Source organism: Penicillium angulare (genome assembly GCF_028827245.1).
Source record: "Penicillium angulare strain IBT 27051 chromosome Unknown utg000003l_segment0_segment0, whole genome shotgun sequence".
In the NCBI taxonomy this organism is placed as follows: Eukaryota; Fungi; Ascomycota; class Eurotiomycetes; order Eurotiales; family Aspergillaceae; genus Penicillium; species Penicillium angulare.
This window is the reverse complement of record NW_026623162.1, coordinates 4962108-4979866: the sequence shown is the minus strand read 5'-3', so window position 1 is coordinate 4979866 and position 17759 is coordinate 4962108. Positions and strand designations below refer to the sequence as shown.

The window sequence follows — 17759 nt, the reverse complement described above, 5'->3', positions numbered from 1 at the left end:
ATGCATCAAAAAAGATAACAATGCCATAAATACCGGTAAAGACGTCTCTCCACAAGTCCGAGGCCCCAAACTCCGCGTATGCATATTCAGTGGGTTTATGACATTTCCATTCCATCGTCATCGCCATCAAGTTCAGACATCTCATCTGTCGTAGACCCTAAACGTAACCGAGAGCCTTTTGTTTCTCGATCACAAGATCCATCACCCATTGAGCTGACCATCTCTAATTCCGGCCCTGCGATAACGCGACCTTCAGTATCTACGACCTCACAGAGTTCGATCAAACTGTGATGGCTGAGAGACTTAAAGCCATCTGTTCGCACAATGCGACCCCAATGCGTGAGACAGAACTGTGCCGCTCGCCGCATCAGCCACTGTTCATTGGTTCTCCCAGCTCGCTCCCAGATAATGGCAGCATTGTCAACATCGATCTCACGACTGAGACGATTGACGCATAGAAGGCTCAGTTTTGGCATATCGTACAGGTTTGCCATGACCAACATGCCAGCCACATCGATGACACTAGAGGGGTATTCCGGATGCCCCCCAATGGTATCTGCGTAGAGGTAGAATAAAAAGGCCCGCACGACCGAGTATGGCTCGGGAATATGCATTCGTTTCGTGTGATACTCAGCCATTTGTGCTGCATACAATCGCTTAAAGTGTGGCCATCTCAGTTGTAAGATGATCTTGTGGACGTGAATCGGTGCGGAAGTCGAGGGGTTAGGTTCAACAAAGGTCGGTTCAGTCGGCTCAGTCTGTACTGGAGACCCAGAGGGTGTGTCGTCAATATCATCTGAGCTCATAGCATCGTCGTCGTCACGAATAGCGGTAATTACAAAGTCCGCACCACTACCGGATTCAGGTGATTGACCAAAGACAGAAGAAAGGTCTGCACCTAGACCGGAGACCGGGGAGTGACCAGATCTATCAAGCCATGAGGGGTCTTGTTCGGGGACATCGGCTGACAATCCGTTGCCCAAGAGGCCATATTTCTCCAGATCTATGGAAAGAACCTCACTCATCTGGTTGTCGTCGCTGGCCCCGGGGGCGTTAGCCAAGTCGAGGCTACATCCCAGAAGCCAAGCTTTGGTCCCAGCTTCATTAATGGTACAGTAATGCCAACGATAACCAGGGCGGAAAATTTCGTGGCCGTCGGCTAGTCGCTGCCAACGTAGTGAATTGAGGTCCAAGGCTGCTAGGTTACAATCATGCGACCGTACGGTTTCCGATGGAGTGATCAGGTCAAGAAGGACACCGGACGCGAATGATTGATAATGGAGTCCGGAGAATAGCGAGGGAACATTAGGACCAGATTGGAATCGGAGACAAGAGATCGCGCCCGGGGCCAATGGCTTACGGCGCCCAAAATTACGCACCTGCACACTGGCAGAGTTCGCGGCATAGCTTCCAGAGCGAGGGGACATCTGAGTAGACGGGCTAGAAATGGAGTCTGGGTAATGAGCGACTGGTAATCGTTCGTCCGGGGAGTCCACGGTACCTTGGGGTGTATTGATTCCGGCAAGGGACGGGGAACCCTTGAGGTCGAGCCACCATATGTCGGTTGTTCGTTCCATATTAGGGCCAAGTCCACCGAATATCCATAGGCGGCTGCCCCAAACCCATGCTGTATGGTCAAACCGAGCTGTGAAGCTCCACGTCCGAGACCATGTCCAAGTTTGCAGATCCAAATAAGTCAAGTCGTCTAATATGGTGTTGCTTTCGCCGGTCAAGCCGCCCACGATGAACAATTTATCATCATGAATGACAGCAGCATGGCGTGCCCTCCCGCGAGGGATTGGGCCACTGATCGTAGGAAGGGTCCATGCGAAGGTTTGGAGATCAAGGATAACGACGTCGGAAAGGTAATCACGGTGTTCATTCTCACCGCCAAAGACGATGAGTTTGTTGCCCTGGTAGAGAGTGGCGGTGTGCCCTGCAGGTAGCCAAATTAGAGGAATGAAACTAATCAAGGGAGAAGATGAGGGGTACTCAATGACATACCCATGCGAACGCCCGGGATATCCCCATAGTTATCAACAAGTTCCCATCGGAGAGTGTTCAGGTCGAGTCGGAGCACATGGTTGTACACTGTGGCGAAGAAGTTAGGATCATAGTAGGGATGGGGTAGGAATTCGAGACTGCGGCAAGAAGGACATACCTTCATCAGTGTATTGATCGAATCCTCCAAAGGCATAAATGTGGTCGTTGTTACAGTACGTCACCGAGGCATTGACCAGACATGCGGGAATATGACCTTGGGCCTTCTTCACGCTGGGGCGATAGTCGGTGCCCTGACGACCCCCCGCCGGGCTGGCCGGTAACAAGTATGCTCCCTGTTGCTGCATCGAACGTCTTGCGCGAGCGCTCGTTGGAATAGTCGGACTGGAGGCCCTCGAAGGTCCAGTCCAGTCGGATGGAAGTCGTGTGGGTGGGTCTTGGTGGAACGAAGTGAGGTGGGGAGATGTCGTTCCCGCCATCAGGAAAGGAAAGTGACGGTGTTGGGTGTTGGAGATCAACGAGTATGTGATAAATCGACGGTGCACATTCTCATTGTAATAGGATCTAATCACCAAAGAGATAGATAAATCCTAAAATAGAAACCTAATGCATCTCAATTTTTTTTTTTCTTCTTTCCTTGTCTCCCACCAAGGGACTACGATCAGAGCCGATCGACGCCGAAACGGGTAACCCTCCGGCATGTCATGTGCAGAGACCGCTAGTCCCAAAGTCGTATAGCGCATCCGTACCTGAGGTAACGGTTGCCCCGGCAGAGCCAGCTCCATACTCAATGTAGAATTCTATTTATTCCTGTCTACTCTCGTTCTTTTCGTTCTCCTCTTCAAATATCTCCTACTCCTCATAACCTAAATTGATCTTGCATTACTTCATTTGCATTGCATTATCTCCTGGGTGGCTGGATCCATCTTTCTCTTCATAAACCGTCCTCCTAACCCCCATATCCAGGTATATCTCAGTCATCGTCAGTATGGCAACTGCATCGGTCACTACTCCAAAGAAGAGCCACCATGGCCTTTTCTCCTCCAAGACCGCGGGAGGTCGAATGCCATTGACCCCCTCTCCTCATGCTCGCAATTCTGCAGTCACACCTCAGAACAACGATTCACCTTTCACTCCTCCTCGTCACTCTGAAGGCAGCCGTGGCCAGTCTCAATCGGTCTACGGTGGCAACCTCTCCTCAATCTTCGCCAAGTCTTCTAGCGCCAAGTCTTCTACTTCCAAGTCCTCATCAACAGCCAAACCATCAGCCACATCAGCCATCGCCAAGTCTTCTCGGCCAACTCACCGGGACTCTCCCAAGTCGAACATTGCTCGTCGCAAGTGCAAGTCACCAAAGCATCTCGAGCTAGGTGTTTCTGACTGGTCTCTGACCGGTACTGGTCCTGAACCAGCGTCATCTCGAACCCCGGCCAAGGAGCGCACTCGCCGAGAGATCCCCACTCGTCCTCGACCTGGCAAGACTACCGTCCGTATCCCTCACAACACTGGTGACCGGTTTATTCCCAACCGTACCGCTAGTGAAGGCCTTGTTACAACTGGTGCCGCTAAGCCCGATGAGGGCCAGCGCCCCAAGACTAGTGGCAATGAAGGTTCTGGATCAAGCGTGCTGGCTTCTGCTGCTAGTGCTTTCGACATGAATGGTCGCGCAGCTGAAGATGATCTCACTGCTGCTCTTGAGAGCATGGGCTTAGAAGACAACGAGTCCGCCACCTACACTCGCCCAGCGCCCGATAAGGCTGCGTACGAGTCCACCTTGGCGAATGCTTGTGATATCGGCCTCAACACTCGTATTCTTGCTTTCAAGCCCCCTCCACCAGAGTCATCGAAGCCAATCGATCTTCGTTCTCAATACAACCGTCCTCTGCGTCCTGCTAAGGCTAACGCTGCCCAATTCCGCCGCCGTGTTCAGACTGCACCTGAGCGTGTTTTGGATGCTCCGGGTCTTTTGGACGACTACTATCTCAACTTGCTCGACTGGAGCTCTGGCAACCAGGTCGCCATTGGCTTGGAGCGCAATGTGTACGTTTGGTCTGCCGAGTCAGGCACTGTGAACTGTCTTTTGGAGACATCCCCCGACACATATGTCAGCAGTGTCAAGTGGAGTGGTGATGGTGCCTATGTTGGTGTTGGCTTGGGCACTGGCGAGATTCAGATCTGGGACGTTGAGGAGGGTAGCAAGTTGCGCAGCATGCACGGCCATGATTCTCGTGTCGGAGTCATGGGCTGGTCTAAGCACACATTGTCGACCGGTGCTCGTAGTGGTCTTGTTTTCAACCACGATGTTCGCATTGCCCAGCATAAGGTGGCTGAGCTTGTCTCTCACACTTCTGAGGTCTGCGGTCTCGAGTGGCGTTCCGACGGTGCCCAACTGGCTACTGGCGGCAATGACAACCTTGTCAACATCTGGGATGCTCGCTCCCTGAGTGCCCCCAAGTTCACCAAGACCAACCACCGAGCTGCTGTTAAGGCTCTTAGCTGGTGCCCCTGGCAACTCAACCTGCTGGCCACTGGTGGTGGCTCTTATGATCGTCACATCCACTTCTGGAACACAACTACTGGTGCTCGTACCAACAGCATTGACACCGGTTCTCAAGTTACCAGTCTTCGCTGGAGCAACCACTACCGCGAGATTGTCAGTTCCAGCGGCTTCCCTGACAACTCACTGAGCATCTGGAGCTACCCGACCTTGGTTCGCAATGTGGAAATCCCTGCCCATGAGACCCGTGTCTTGCACAGCAGCCTCAGCCCAGACGGTCAGATGCTGGCTACCGCCGCCGCTGACGAGAGTTTGAAGTTCTGGAAGGTCTTTGAGCGCAAGGCCGGCAGCAGTGCCTCTGCATCTCGTGAAGGCAGTGTTGGTAACAAGGCTCAGCTCACTAAAGCCATGACCATTCGGTGATGGGTTTGATTTGGCTTCTCACTTACGTTTTTAATGTTCTGTTTTATACCCCCGGTTTCATGGTGATCTATTGAGCATTGATGGGCTGGGACATTCATTTCTCTGGAGTAATTGGGGTAGTGTTCCTAAAGAGCTTAAAGGTGGAGTTTCTTGGGCGTTGTAACTAAATTGCCAAAGCCGCATTTGTACAAAATATCATTGTTCTTGCTATTTTTTTAAACAAAATCTTCCCTATCAGTTGGTAGTGTTAATTCCAAATCCTTGGTTGATCCCCATTCTTTTGCTTGGACTCCAAGGGTAGTCTTTGCATGACTAAGCGACGGGAACTGGAGGGATTTCGACCGCGGAAGACCGACTTTCACCTTTAGTAACTCATCGACAAATCTCTCTGCTTTCAACAAAGCCTTGGCCATTTATTGACCGAGTCTTCTCTCAAACATACTTTCTGTTCATCATTCAGACTGAACCGTCATAGACTACTCGCTAGTTTACCGTTGCGTCATCTTTCACAGCTGCGTCGTCCACCGCTCCAACGGCTTCATCCGTTGCGACGACGGAAGGTTACCTTCACTGGTCAAGCCAACCGACCTAGCTGTGCTACAATACTCACTCGTCGTTCTCTTGATTACCTCCCCGCAACTTGACCCGTTTTCCACGACTCACTTCCACCGTCATGTCCAACCAGCAAGTGGTAAGTGTTCCCTCACGAGATCCATCCCTGCACCGCGATGACGATGACCGACGACATCACCACAACATCTCCACGACATCCCATTCTTCCTCCCCTTTGACTGGGCCATATTGTTCTTCCCTCTGCCTTCACATGATGACTCTGGCTAACATCGGTGGTTTCAGGGCACTGTCTTTGAGCGGGTCATCCAGGAGGTCTGTGACGCTTCTCAGGTCGACTTTGAGGAAAGCGGCGTCGATCAGAAGACACTACTTGATATGCGTCAGGTTAGTGACCATTTTGATATTTTTTCCCGATGCTTTAGGGTCTTTATTGGTGATATTTGATGGTCTTTGGCGTGATGGTTATGAGGGGGCGGCCAAAAGCGGGGGGACCCGAAGTTGTGCGGGAAGCGCTGCTTATGGGGGACCACCGGCTTTTGAGGCTCCCTTTATATGTGGCCGCCTGTACCCGCTCAGATCGCCAAGCCAATCCCGTCCTGGACTACCCCCAATCTATACATAACAATTTGCTATACCACCGCCCTCAAAACATCCCTGCATCATACTAATTACTTTGTCTGATTTGAAATTTTAGAAATGGCAACTTAAGCTTTCATCTCTCAACGTCGCCCATTTCCCCTGGGATCCTCCTCCACCCCAGCCTACCCCGCAGGCGCCCGTCCTGCCCCCTCAGGCTACTGTTCCATCCAACGCTCCTCGACCTCCTCCCTCTCAACCACAACACGTTCCCCCTCCCGTCTCTGTACCACAATCTACTGCTCCGCCAGTCTCGGCTCCTATGCATGTGCAGCCCCAGGCTCCGATCCTGCCTCCTATGGGTGGACCTCGCATCAAGACCGAGCCCGGAACCAATGGACCTCCATCCGGGGTGCCCAACATGAACAGCCCCTTGCAGGTCCCTACAAACCCTCAAGCAGCTCGCGACCGTGCGATTAGTGCTATGCAGCAGAAGTATGGTGCTAATGCTGCCAACTCTGTCCACCAACTTCAGAATCAAGCTTCAACCCAGCATGCTTATCAACAGCAGATGCATGGTAACGGCCAGATGCCCCAGATCAAGCAAGAAGGCAACTACCCATCTATGGGTCAAGGTCAGAACGATGGTGGTAATGATGACCCAATGGCTGATTGGAAGGCTGAGGTCGCCCGTCGTCGCGAGGCAGCTCAAAATGGTCAGGGTGATGACTTACTTCGCCGCCACATTAAGTCACAGATGATGGACTTGGAGGCCGGTGGAGTTTTCCGCCCCTTGGATCAACATGAGAGCCCGGCTGCGGCTGCACGACGTGCTGCGGCTGACTCCCATCTCGGAGCTACTCAAGCCACCCCTGCTGTTCCCCGAATTCCCGGACAGGTCGATGGAGAAGAAGCGGATGAAGACGCAATCAACTCCGACCTCGATGATCCGGATGATGCACTTGCTGATGACGCTGATGACGATGAAGCAGACGGCCAGGTCATGCTTTGTACTTACGACAAGGTCCAGCGTGTCAAGAACAAGTGGAAGTGCACTTTGAAGGATGGTATTCTGACCAGCGGTGGCAAGGAGTAAGTTACTTCTATCCCTTATATACTCATGACTATCTCTAACATATTCTAGATACGTCTTCCACAAAGGCCAAGGTGAATTTGAGTGGTAGTCCTCTATCATCTCATACACGACCTCTCCCTTTTGCCACTGCTACGTTGTAATATTCTTTCTCATTGCCTGTTATCCTTCTCTGCACGACCTAAAACATCTGTTTACTTCTTTACTTCCATTCTTCATGCGCTGAAACGAATGATTGGTGACACGACACAATCAACACCTCTCTTCCTAACGATTTTTCCTGCTCTTTTACCTGCACAACCTCCGCTTCCATTCAACCGGGGAAACATTCCCTTATGCGTGACGTTGTTCCCCTTTCTCCACTGCACTTCAGATATCGAGCCTCTGCTCATGGCGTCTTGCTAGGACGGGTTCTTGATTTTGCTTTACACTCCAAAGTTGGCCCTTGAGCCCTTTGTTTATGTACTAGAATGAAATAGCAAGTCCACTCGGACTAGGTAGGCCACTCAATACGAATCCACTTAAACATCATCTCATCCGGGGTCCGTTGTTCAGCGGATATGTAGAATGTAGAACCAGTTAGAGGCTGATACCCCTACACGTGGATCTAAATATAGGACCCTTATCAGACTCAATTAAGCTTATCTTACTGCAACTGATTTTACATACTAGTGAAGTAAAAAGTAAATAAAGGGCACAATCGTAGAAGTGGAAATGTAAGCGATGAAATAGAAATAAAAATAAAGATAAAAATAAAACAGTAGAGTCAAAAAGCTCAAAGTGTATCAAAAGAGAAGGAAAAAAAACACAAAACAAAACCATATCTACACGATCGACGCCGGAACCGCACTTTTGTTTGTAATTTCCATAAAACCAATTCATCCTTAAGCAGCTCAGCCAGACCAGCAATATCACAAGCTCTGCTCGTCAACCGATCCGATCCGATCAAAGGACAAAAAGGATAGCAAGGGCATCATCAAGGAAGGGAGCAATGAAAAAATAAAAAGAACAAAAAATCAACCCTGTACAGAACGCAGACCGGCATGCATCGACGCAGGATTTCAAGAAGACAAAACAAAAACAAGAAAACAAAACAGCATCCTGACCATCCTTTCCTACCATTCCGCGTCTCGCGTATCGCGTATCAAACAAATGGAAAACAGGAAGCTCTTCTAGCCAGATTTTGCTAAGGTCTTGATCGCTCAGACGAAGGGGTATTGAGTTGAGTTGAGCAAAGCAAAGCAGAGGCTCAAAGGTGGGCTCTATCACCGCCCAGATAAGAAGAAACCTTCTGAGTGGAAATGGCGGGATATCGAGCTGGAATGAAAGACAGACAATGCCATGATGAGCATCGAATATTCAAATTCACAGCAAAAGAAGAAAAAAAGGACAAATAGGAAGGAGACGGGGAAAAGTAAATAAAGCAAACTAAATCAAATCAAGCCACAGGCTCAAGCCCAGTTGAAGAGATAAATCAAATCAAACTCAAACTCCAAACCAAACCAAACCAGTTCATGACATCGTGTGTGGAGCGTAGCGTGGGATACATAGTAGAGTAGATACTTCCACGAGCCATAGATCATCGCATCACATAGCGGAGGGTAGGGTAATATTATGAAGTTGTGTTTCATTTCATAGAAGGCCTTCTTCACCGATCCCGGGGAGTCCAGCTCCAGCAACGTTGATGTTTTGACCTTGCATAACACCACCGCCAAGGTTAAGGTTTCGACCTGCAATCTGGAAGTCGGGATTGCAAGGGGGCGAGTGTGATTTGTGGTATTTGAGTCCGTTCAAGTTCTTATATCGTTTACCGCATACTTCGCAGCGATAAGGCTTTTCTTTCTCCATACCGAGGGTGCCGGGGTAAGGTGCTGATGTCTCTGGGTTGACTATGGAAAATGTACCATCGGCGTTATCGTGTAGCTGTTGATTATTGTGACCGTGCTGTAGAAGAGAAGATTAGTTATGAATTTCCATAAAAACAGTAAATGCAAATGCATTTGCAAATGCAGATAAGAGCTTACAGCTTTGTGATATTTAAGCCCATTCTGGTTCTTATATGCCTTCTCACAGCCGATAACAGGGCATCGGAATGGTTTCGGCTCTTCATTAGGAAGAATCGATGTAGTATCTGGTACCCCAGCGAGAAGCTGTTGCTCACGGATTCTTCTCGCAATATCGCTATTAGGACCGTACTGAGCTCCACTCAATTTAAATTGTGAACTTGTCGCGCCCATGCCTCCCGTAGGGCTGAACAGACGCTTAGCCGGGTCATCGATGCACAAATCAACCATATCACTGTTACCACCACCGTAGTGCCCAAATTGGTTTTGATTTTGACCCATGACGTTATTTTGCATATTAAGATCACCAAACCCGCCTATCATGCTCTCATCGATTTCAACTGGTGTTCCAGGTGCTGACGAATCTGGGGTATTTCGGAACTGGGAGGTTTGAAGAGGGTTGGCCATTAAAGTGGGAGTATTGACAGAGGAGACGGTGGGGTTATTCTGCAGCGAAAGAGGACGTCCAGAACCAATCGGAGTACCAGGTTGAGACGGGGTGCTGAAGCCCTGGTGGCTTGGAAGCATTCCCAGATTTAATTGGGAGCCTTGGTTGGAGTTTCCGAATCCGCCTTGGCCACCTTCGCGTAACTGAGGAGAAAACAATTGTGAGGTGGTGCCATCATCATCGTCCATAGGCTCGTCCAACTCCATGTCATCGATCGTGTCTAGATCGATATGCTGGGATGACGAAGAGGTGGTCTGGCCCAGCTTCCTCTGCATGTCCAAAGTACGATCAGACTGCATGCCGTGCCCTTGATTGCCATGTTGCTGACTTTGTTGCTGGGCGATCGCAGCAGCTGCCAAGGCAGCTCGATTCTCACCCTGGCTCGGACGATGGCCTTGGTTGGGCGACTTGGTCGCATGGGCTTCTTCGTAGTGTTGTAATAGGTCATGAAGTGTCGGTAACGTCACACCGCAGCAGGAAAAGTCCCGCATGAAGTTGGCCTCCAGCTTCGGGAGATATGATGAGGAGTGGAAAGAAGGCGACTGGAAGGTGAAGGGGGACGTGCCAGTCATGATGATGCTGTGTAGGAAGAAAAATTTCATGGTCAGTCTGCGATGTCGTGCGACAGTACTGTAGCGCACAGGATGTCCCGCGCGCCTGAAGGTTGAGGGGAGTGGGAGGGGGGGGGGAGGAACGAATGTTTGAGGAAAACTTCCGCTCAGCATTCACAAAAACTCACTCATCACGAATCCAGCTTCCTACTGAAATACCTCCCCAGCTCATACCGCCTACCAGACTCCCAGCGAGAGATTCCCGACGACCTTTATCGCGGGCGGAACCCGACATTGAGATAGGTTTTGTCCCGTTTCCCCATTGTGCATTTGCGGCGCCGATTGAATCCTTACGAGGCGGCGGTTGTTTGAACACCCCGAGACCACCACTCGCGTGATGCGATATACTTCCGGTGCGCTCGCCAGTGCCGGCTTTCTGCAGGGCCGACGTTAGGTTTGAAGCCTGCTGTCCCGGCGGTGAGACTGAGGTCGACTGTCGCGTGGCGATGTCTATTGGAGCGGCGCCAGTCATCGTGAGGGGTTGGTATGCAAATCGTATTTAGGGTTTGTTGGATGATTGGCAGAATAAAAAGAAAAAAAAGAGAAGTAAAAAAAAGCAAGTACACTGGTGTGTGATCGGTTGATCAGTGATCAGTGTTCTTGTCTTCTATTTGAATTCGGAACTTTTTTTTGGAGGGAAATCCTGGTCCCTGTCCGGTCTGCGCGAAGGGCACGCCAAACCCGAAAGGCTGGGAAGAGGGAACAGGGTAGGTAAGGTTCAGGTGTTTGAAGCGCGAGTCAAGAGCACCCCAAGAGTTGAACAAAGTCGCGAGCGATGGGAGTTGGTAAAAAAAAAAAAAAAGAGGAAGTTGTATGAATATGCCCCTCGACAGGTGTGGACTTGAGGACGATGGCGGTTTTGGGCGGGTTCTCAAGAGTCCACCCTCGGATGATGTCCCGCTCTTCTACTGGAGCCAGAGCGCTGAGCCTTGGAGTGGCGATAGACTGTTACAAACAGACAACCAAAGAAGAACAGGCGAGATGACTGATGTCTAAGATGCCAGAAGATCCTTCACAGATAAACTAGGTGAACTTTGCCAAGGGAAGGGAAGAAGGGAAGGGGAAGTCTCTCTCTCTCTCTCTCTCTCCAAAGTAATCATCAGTTCATCGGAAAACGCCCATTTGACTATGAGAAGGGCTACAGAGGGGGATCCGCTTTGGGACTAGTGCCGTCACCGTATTACCGGGTCCACGTGATGGGCTCCACTGCAACCAGCCAAGTCCTTACCAGAGCCCAATGATTGTGTAGAATGTAATGAAACATATTAACTTGGGGAGCATTCACTAATCCATCAGGATAATACTCTACACAGTAAACTCCACGATCGCTGATCTTTTGGAGTCTCTGAAAGTCCGCTCTGGGGAAAGAGCAGCACGACCTGGCATGCATCGATGACGGGGTCGGCCTGCCGATCGCTACCATGATGACACGACACACCGCTTGCAGGAACGTCATGATCTGGTATCGTCGGCCTGAAACACGAACACTAGCGTATTATTTATGACTAACGGGTTCTTAGCCAATGTAGACATGGAGAGAAAGAGAGCTATAACTCATGATGAAGTCAGTCTATTGGGGTAATTAATCATGAATGTCTTGTTTTTGAATGGCTTTGTAACCGGATCTACTGCAACTACATACTGCCCACATAGTATACGGACAAGCTCACAAAGAACATACTATATAATTCACACAAATTCACAAACATGATGGAGGACATTCATGATGGCGTAGCTCCATGGTCTCTCGTAACAGTAGTGGAGTCCGCGACCACTAATAGTAATTTAGCCCACTGAGACAGGTCCGTTTCGTCTCCGACCATCATCTCCCATGGCTCAATCCTGAAGACCGGTAGCTCCACTACGATGGATGCCGAGAACTGTTCCTTTTTATTGCGTATACTGTATCATTGTCATTCTATCAGTTTATCAGTTATCAGTTATCAGTTATCGCAGAATGCAGAATAGAGATCCCAGCCACAGTAGATCTGGGGGTTATGCAAGGGGCAATAGAGATAATCACGGTGGCGAACTTTTCCAGGCTCCGCTGTACTGGAAATTGGGCGGGGATCGATCATTCCAATCGCGATTTCTCCAAATAAGAGAGAGACCTCGGTATAATGCGCTTTTTTATGATCAGGGGTGATTGAGAAATGCCAGTGGTTGGTGTATGTATTTTCCGACTCCATCTGTATAGATTACTCCTATACTCCGAGTCCTATACCAGGTACAACTACTAGTATTCCCATTATTGCCCAACTATCACCAGGTATACTTCATATCCCCAGCCACATGATCCCAATCAGAGCTAGTCCCAATAAAATACCCAGGGAAACCATCGCCAAACGGGCGGAACCCCATCGCCCAAAGTTTCAGTCGGGAGACAACGGGTCTTGGCTTTGGCGCTAGAAACGCGGCAGAAGCATTCGCTCGGGCTTCGATCATTAGCGTACAATAGTACACTAGTACACTTACACTAATGTATACAGCCCAGGAGAGAATACACGAACACACAAACACACCAGTGAAGCCCCGCTTTTCCTAGAAATTGGACCCTCACCAATTTGTCGGCCCTTGTCGGCCTCGGATCCCCTCGATCCCTCAACAGATGGAAATGGGCCCGCGTACTCCGTCGATCACCCTGTGCTCCGTCAAGTACTGTACTCCGTCCCCGACAACTTAATTCCAATTTATTATCGGGGACCTGCAGCCGACTTGGCCTTCTCTCCGGATCTCTATACAACATTACATATGCAGTACTAGCAATCAGTAATCAGTAATTCTGCCGCGCGGATTCCCCACGGAAATGAGTCGGTATTACACTCAGTCGGGCATGGCGAACACCCAATCAACTCGGCACATCCTCTCCCGTCCTGAGTGGTTGTAGCGTGTTTTGCATTATGAGACCGGTAGTAAACTCCGTCCACTGTAGAAAGTTCAACGTGTTCACTAGTGGTTAGCCGATCTAATTAACCATGCCCATTGCCTTTCACACCACCAATCATATTGGTCGCTCATTGTAGCCGAGTTGAACTTGAACATTCTTGAAGGAGGGTACATACGCGTGCGAAACCAGTCTTGCTCCACGCATGGTTAAATTGAGGATCTTCCCTAAATTTAGCTTGATTTAACATCTACAAGGTATTTTATTTTATATTTTGTATCTATGAGCTACCCCTTAAAGTACATGTATGATAAGGTTTATAACGTCCACAATAGAACTTATAGTTGCATCTTTGCCATGTGGGTCATCTCCCCAGTGGCGCAGTTGCAGAACGATTAAGGAAGCAATACCCCCTGTCTTGGCACAATGCCCTGCAGGTAGTCAGAGATCGTGGCTTGCGTGAAGAAATACTAGTTAATCGTACGTGGGGCTAAGTTTATCTACTCGTAAATGTAAGATCGCGTATATCCGTCTATCTGTCTACCTACTCCGTACAGCGAGGTTGATTCGATGATACGGCCATTTAGTTTACAAGACAGGCAGGTCTCAGTCTCAGATAAGGTGTTCCAACGCCCAATTGAATTTAATGGTGATAAACCCCGACCCCTGAACACGGAGAATTGAATCAAAAAGGGCTTATCAAGCGCGGGTCACTTTGCTAAAGTCAATATCTGTGGGTCCAGCGTGAATCTATCATGTGGTTCCGTAAAGGACCACGAAGATCAGCGCTAAATCGATGCAAGTGATTAACAATTTGATCTTACAGGGGGTTGACTGTATGACCTACATAGGGTTATCTACCCCGATCCTGAAACAACAACCAGAAACGTAGGTAGCATTCACTTTTCAAGTAACGCATACATACCACTCAGGAACCTCCCTAATAAACTTCCACATAAACTTCTCCAAATTAGTCGCACACTTAGAATAAACCATCGTCCCGTCATTATACTGTCGTCAATTCCCAAAATCAACCTAAGATCACCAACAAGCTCCCCGGGAGTACCATACAAGTCCTTTTCCAGTTTCTCCTCCATAGTCCTCAAATCTATCGGCTCTTTAATAACGTCATAATAATCCGCAACTTCATCCTTATTAACCGGAACAAGAAACGGCCACGCCTGCTTATGGTTCTCAATCTGATTCAAAAATCGTCTCATTCCATTAAAGTACGGACCATGTCTTGGCTCTCTCGCCAAAGAATCCATATCAGGAGACCAGCCCGTCGCACGAATAGCAGGAATAGTAAGCGGATCAATTGGGACAACAACACCAGTAGTCACCCATTGCTTTGGCGGTGGATGGATAACATGGTTCCTGCTCAGAGTTCTGATTTTCGCCTGTACAATAGCTTTCTGCTTAAGAAGTAAGCGGCTTATTTCGAGATATCGTTTCGCTCTTCTGAAACTGCAGGCTATTGAAATGAACTGGTTGGAAGGTTCTTTGAATTTGTTTCGAGTCTTCGGGTTTATATATCGCACCTGTTCAGGGATCGGATCGGTACCCTTCTGCAGACGGCTTGGGTTTGGATGATGGGCTCCCTCGATTCATCATGGAGGCTTTTGATTCTTTTGACAAGTGGTTTGTTATCTGGTTCTTCCGTAGCCCGGTGCTTCGCGTCGCAGTTTTGATCGTTGTCAGCTGGAAATGACTGCATCAGTGCTTCATACATTTGGACCAGGTGGTTTCGTTTATAGGGGACTTGAGTATTTGATAGATACAAAATTCAATATGGTGGAGTTTCAACTCTATCTTAGTCTCAGCCTCAGCCCCTTGATGAAAGAGGTACTTTGTGGTTGGGATGAGCACCGACGATCATCAGGTGACACCGAATCTATGTCGTTCTCCGGTCGGAATGGAAACACGAACTTCTTGATTCTTATTTTCTCGGAAATGAACCTGTGGGTGTAAATGGGTAGTGAATTTCCTGGTTTCGTCGTAAATCTGTCTTTTTTAACATGTAATAATGTTTCCTCGTGTTGTCGGGCATATAAGGCCTTTGCCAAATATCAACGATAAAGCCTCATCGTCAATGCCGCATTTCTTAGCAGCTGCTGGGATTACTTAGTATGTCTCAACTGTAGACCACAGGCTACTATTCTCAAGTCTTCAAAACTGTTTATTAGCTTGAAAATTACTTCCGCCTATATTTGCTTGTTTACATCCCCTCCTACAAAGCTTGATTAACGCAGGTGATCTGTTGAGCCGTGACCATTGGCCGTTTACTGAAAGTACATGCATGGTTATCGCCCTGATGGTTGAGGTAGGAGACCTTGATTAAGAAATTTGATGGTCTTCAGAACCTGAATTCTTCGCACTAGCTAGTAATTCCCTCTAGCATGAAATACTCTCATCTTACCAAGACGACGTCTCTTACCACGACGTCATTTATGCCTCTTTATTGTGTTTGAACAGGGTATTTAGTTTCTCTTGTCTAAAGTTCGAGCGCGAAGATGAAAGTAGTAGCCTCCAATGCCAAGCACTTGGAGCAAAAATATCATCATGATCGTCATGCCATGTCTGTCGCTTTGAGGTGTGCCGGCCCCGGGGGTTGGCGTTACCTGGGGCTTCCTGGGGCCTCAGGCGGCCCTGCATCAGAAATGGTGGGGTTTTCTTCGCAAACACTGTGACCCTCTAAGCCACTGGAAGTAATCTATTGAAATTGGTACTTCACTGCATCTCAAAAAGTATTATGACTTACACCCGGATCAAGCAAACTAAATTCGTCGAAAGTACAGCCCAATTTTGGATTTTGCCTTCTCACGTCATAGCCATTGAAATATCCTTTCATTTGTTTTGTCAAAATACGCTATCTAATTAAGTAAAAATGCGAATCCTAGATCGGAAGCCTAGGATTATGACCTGAGATCCTGATGAGATGAAGAAAATGTCTTCAACACGTAGAGCCTTACCACGTTGGGTGTAAACGGCGGGATGATTGAACCCCAACGGGGGCTCGATTCAAGCCGGGGGCCCTAGGCGCCTTGAACCGATTCATCCCTCAGAGAGGAGCTCATACATTCTAGAACGAAGTCCCTCACTTGAAACTCATAGTATCACTAATAACTTTCTGGGGCCAGGAACCTGAACTTATGACGAATATATGCTGAATACCTTGGAAACCGACTCGTATCCGGAGCCATGAAGCTTTGGAATCGACTCGGAGTTCAAGCTCTCCCTGGCGATGCAGTAATGCGGGGCGGCCCCAACCGAGATAGTAAGCCCCTAAAATCCCATCCTTCGAATATCCAGACGTGACGATCCTTGGACCTGCATATTGGGGCCGGGAAACACAAGTAAACAGTTGTTGCCATAAAACTATCAATTTTGAGTTGAGCATAGCCAAGCAAGATTCAAGCTGGAAAAGAACATTTGGGCAGTCGTCACAGAGATGATCGCAGCTGCGGAATGGAGAGGCATTTTGACTGAACTTGAGTAAAGCGAGCATGACAGGCGGCCGGGGTTTCTGATATGTGTGGAGTTCGACCCACTTGTAAACAGCCACGGCATCATCTCAGTCAATATGGATGCGGTATGATAAACGCTCGGACTCATGTATAAACTACGTGAGCATATCCACCTGAGCAGTGGAAAGCTCATTTGCAAGTTCCGAATGAGGCATAGCCCCTAAAGAGTTGTTTTAGAAGCCCCCTTTCCTATTGATAGAAGAACGCAGATCAAATTTTCTTGTCAATGTAGCCCCCAGAGCTTGAGAGTCCACCGCTGCGATTTGTTAAAATCTCAAAAGTATAAATTTCAACGTCATAAGCTAAATAAACAGATACCAGCTCTAGGCGCAAGCATAAATAGGGTCCATTCTCCCTTCCAAAACTGTTCCCTGAAAATCAAACAATCTCTCGATAACAACTACATACAGAATATCGCCTCGTTACCCCAAGCTATTATTCTCTCCTCAAGCTTTAAGCTTCCAACCATCGCCAAAATGATGTATTTCAAGTTCATGGCCCTCGCCCTCGCTGCTTTAGCCGTTGGCTCACCTGCTGGTCTTGACAAGAGAGACGGTGACTCTATCAGTAAGTGCATGATTCCCCATGTTTGACCAGGGTTTTACTGATTCTTTGCTTCTTCCCGATAAATAAAGAACGCAGCACTGCATGCGAAGGAAATAGTGACTGCCCTTCTGGCTTCGAATGTTTTCCCCTCGGGAATGTCGGCGGTGGAATCTGCGGAATGACGAGCGCATAAGCATCCACGAAAAATCAGATAATGGCTGGAAATAGGGACTATTGTAATGCGAAAGACAAGATACTTGGTCAGTAGGGCGGTTAATACGTTCATTGAATTCCTCGCATGTCTTTCTATTTGAACCCGAAACTAGTTGGCTTTTATTTGCGTGTGATAATACCATTCTTGATCGATCAATCAGAATATAAGACTTTCCAACAGGCTATTGTTATATTTCCAATTCGAGCTGGTAGAAGCGGATTGCAGAGTATGACCTCTTTGAAGTTTTGGAGGGCACGGTACGGGTAGTTTCTTGGTTGTGTCATGAGATGTGATGAGAAATGA

The 17759-nt window shown here is 48.5% G+C and overlaps 4 protein-coding genes across 4 annotated transcripts; 2 read left to right on the top strand and 2 right to left on the bottom strand.

Annotated features, from left to right (window-relative positions):
• Positions 1–95: 95 nt before the first annotated feature.
• On the bottom strand, positions 96–2348 carry N7478_003874 (Kelch motif domain protein; the record flags this gene model as incomplete). The annotated part of the gene is made up of 3 exons (XM_056920088.1): positions 96–1936; positions 2005–2091; positions 2162–2348. 3 exons carry the CDS (start codon positions 2346–2348, stop codon positions 96–98), a joined length of 2115 nt encoding a protein of 704 aa, XP_056783246.1.
• Positions 2349–2989: 641 nt separating this feature from the next.
• N7478_003873 (WD40 repeat domain-containing protein) lies at positions 2990–4921 on the top strand (the record flags this gene model as incomplete). Its single annotated transcript, XM_056920087.1, has 1 exon — positions 2990–4921. One exon carries the CDS (start codon positions 2990–2992, stop codon positions 4919–4921), a length of 1932 nt encoding a protein of 643 aa, XP_056783245.1.
• A 673-nt stretch (positions 4922–5594) lies between these two features.
• Positions 5595–7254, top strand: N7478_003872 (transcription initiation factor IIA large subunit; the record flags this gene model as incomplete). Its single annotated transcript, XM_056920086.1, has 4 exons — positions 5595–5612; positions 5777–5878; positions 6189–7162; positions 7215–7254. The coding sequence occupies 4 exons, from the start codon at positions 5595–5597 to the stop codon at positions 7252–7254; spliced, it is 1134 nt and encodes a 377-aa protein (XP_056783244.1).
• Positions 7255–8795: 1541 nt separating this feature from the next.
• N7478_003871 (zinc-coordinating transcription factor SFP1) lies at positions 8796–10757 on the bottom strand (the record flags this gene model as incomplete). The annotated part of the gene is made up of 3 exons (XM_056920085.1): positions 8796–9107; positions 9188–10253; positions 10414–10757. The coding sequence occupies 3 exons, from the start codon at positions 10755–10757 to the stop codon at positions 8796–8798; spliced, it is 1722 nt and encodes a 573-aa protein (XP_056783243.1).
• Positions 10758–17759: the final 7002 nt, after the last annotated feature.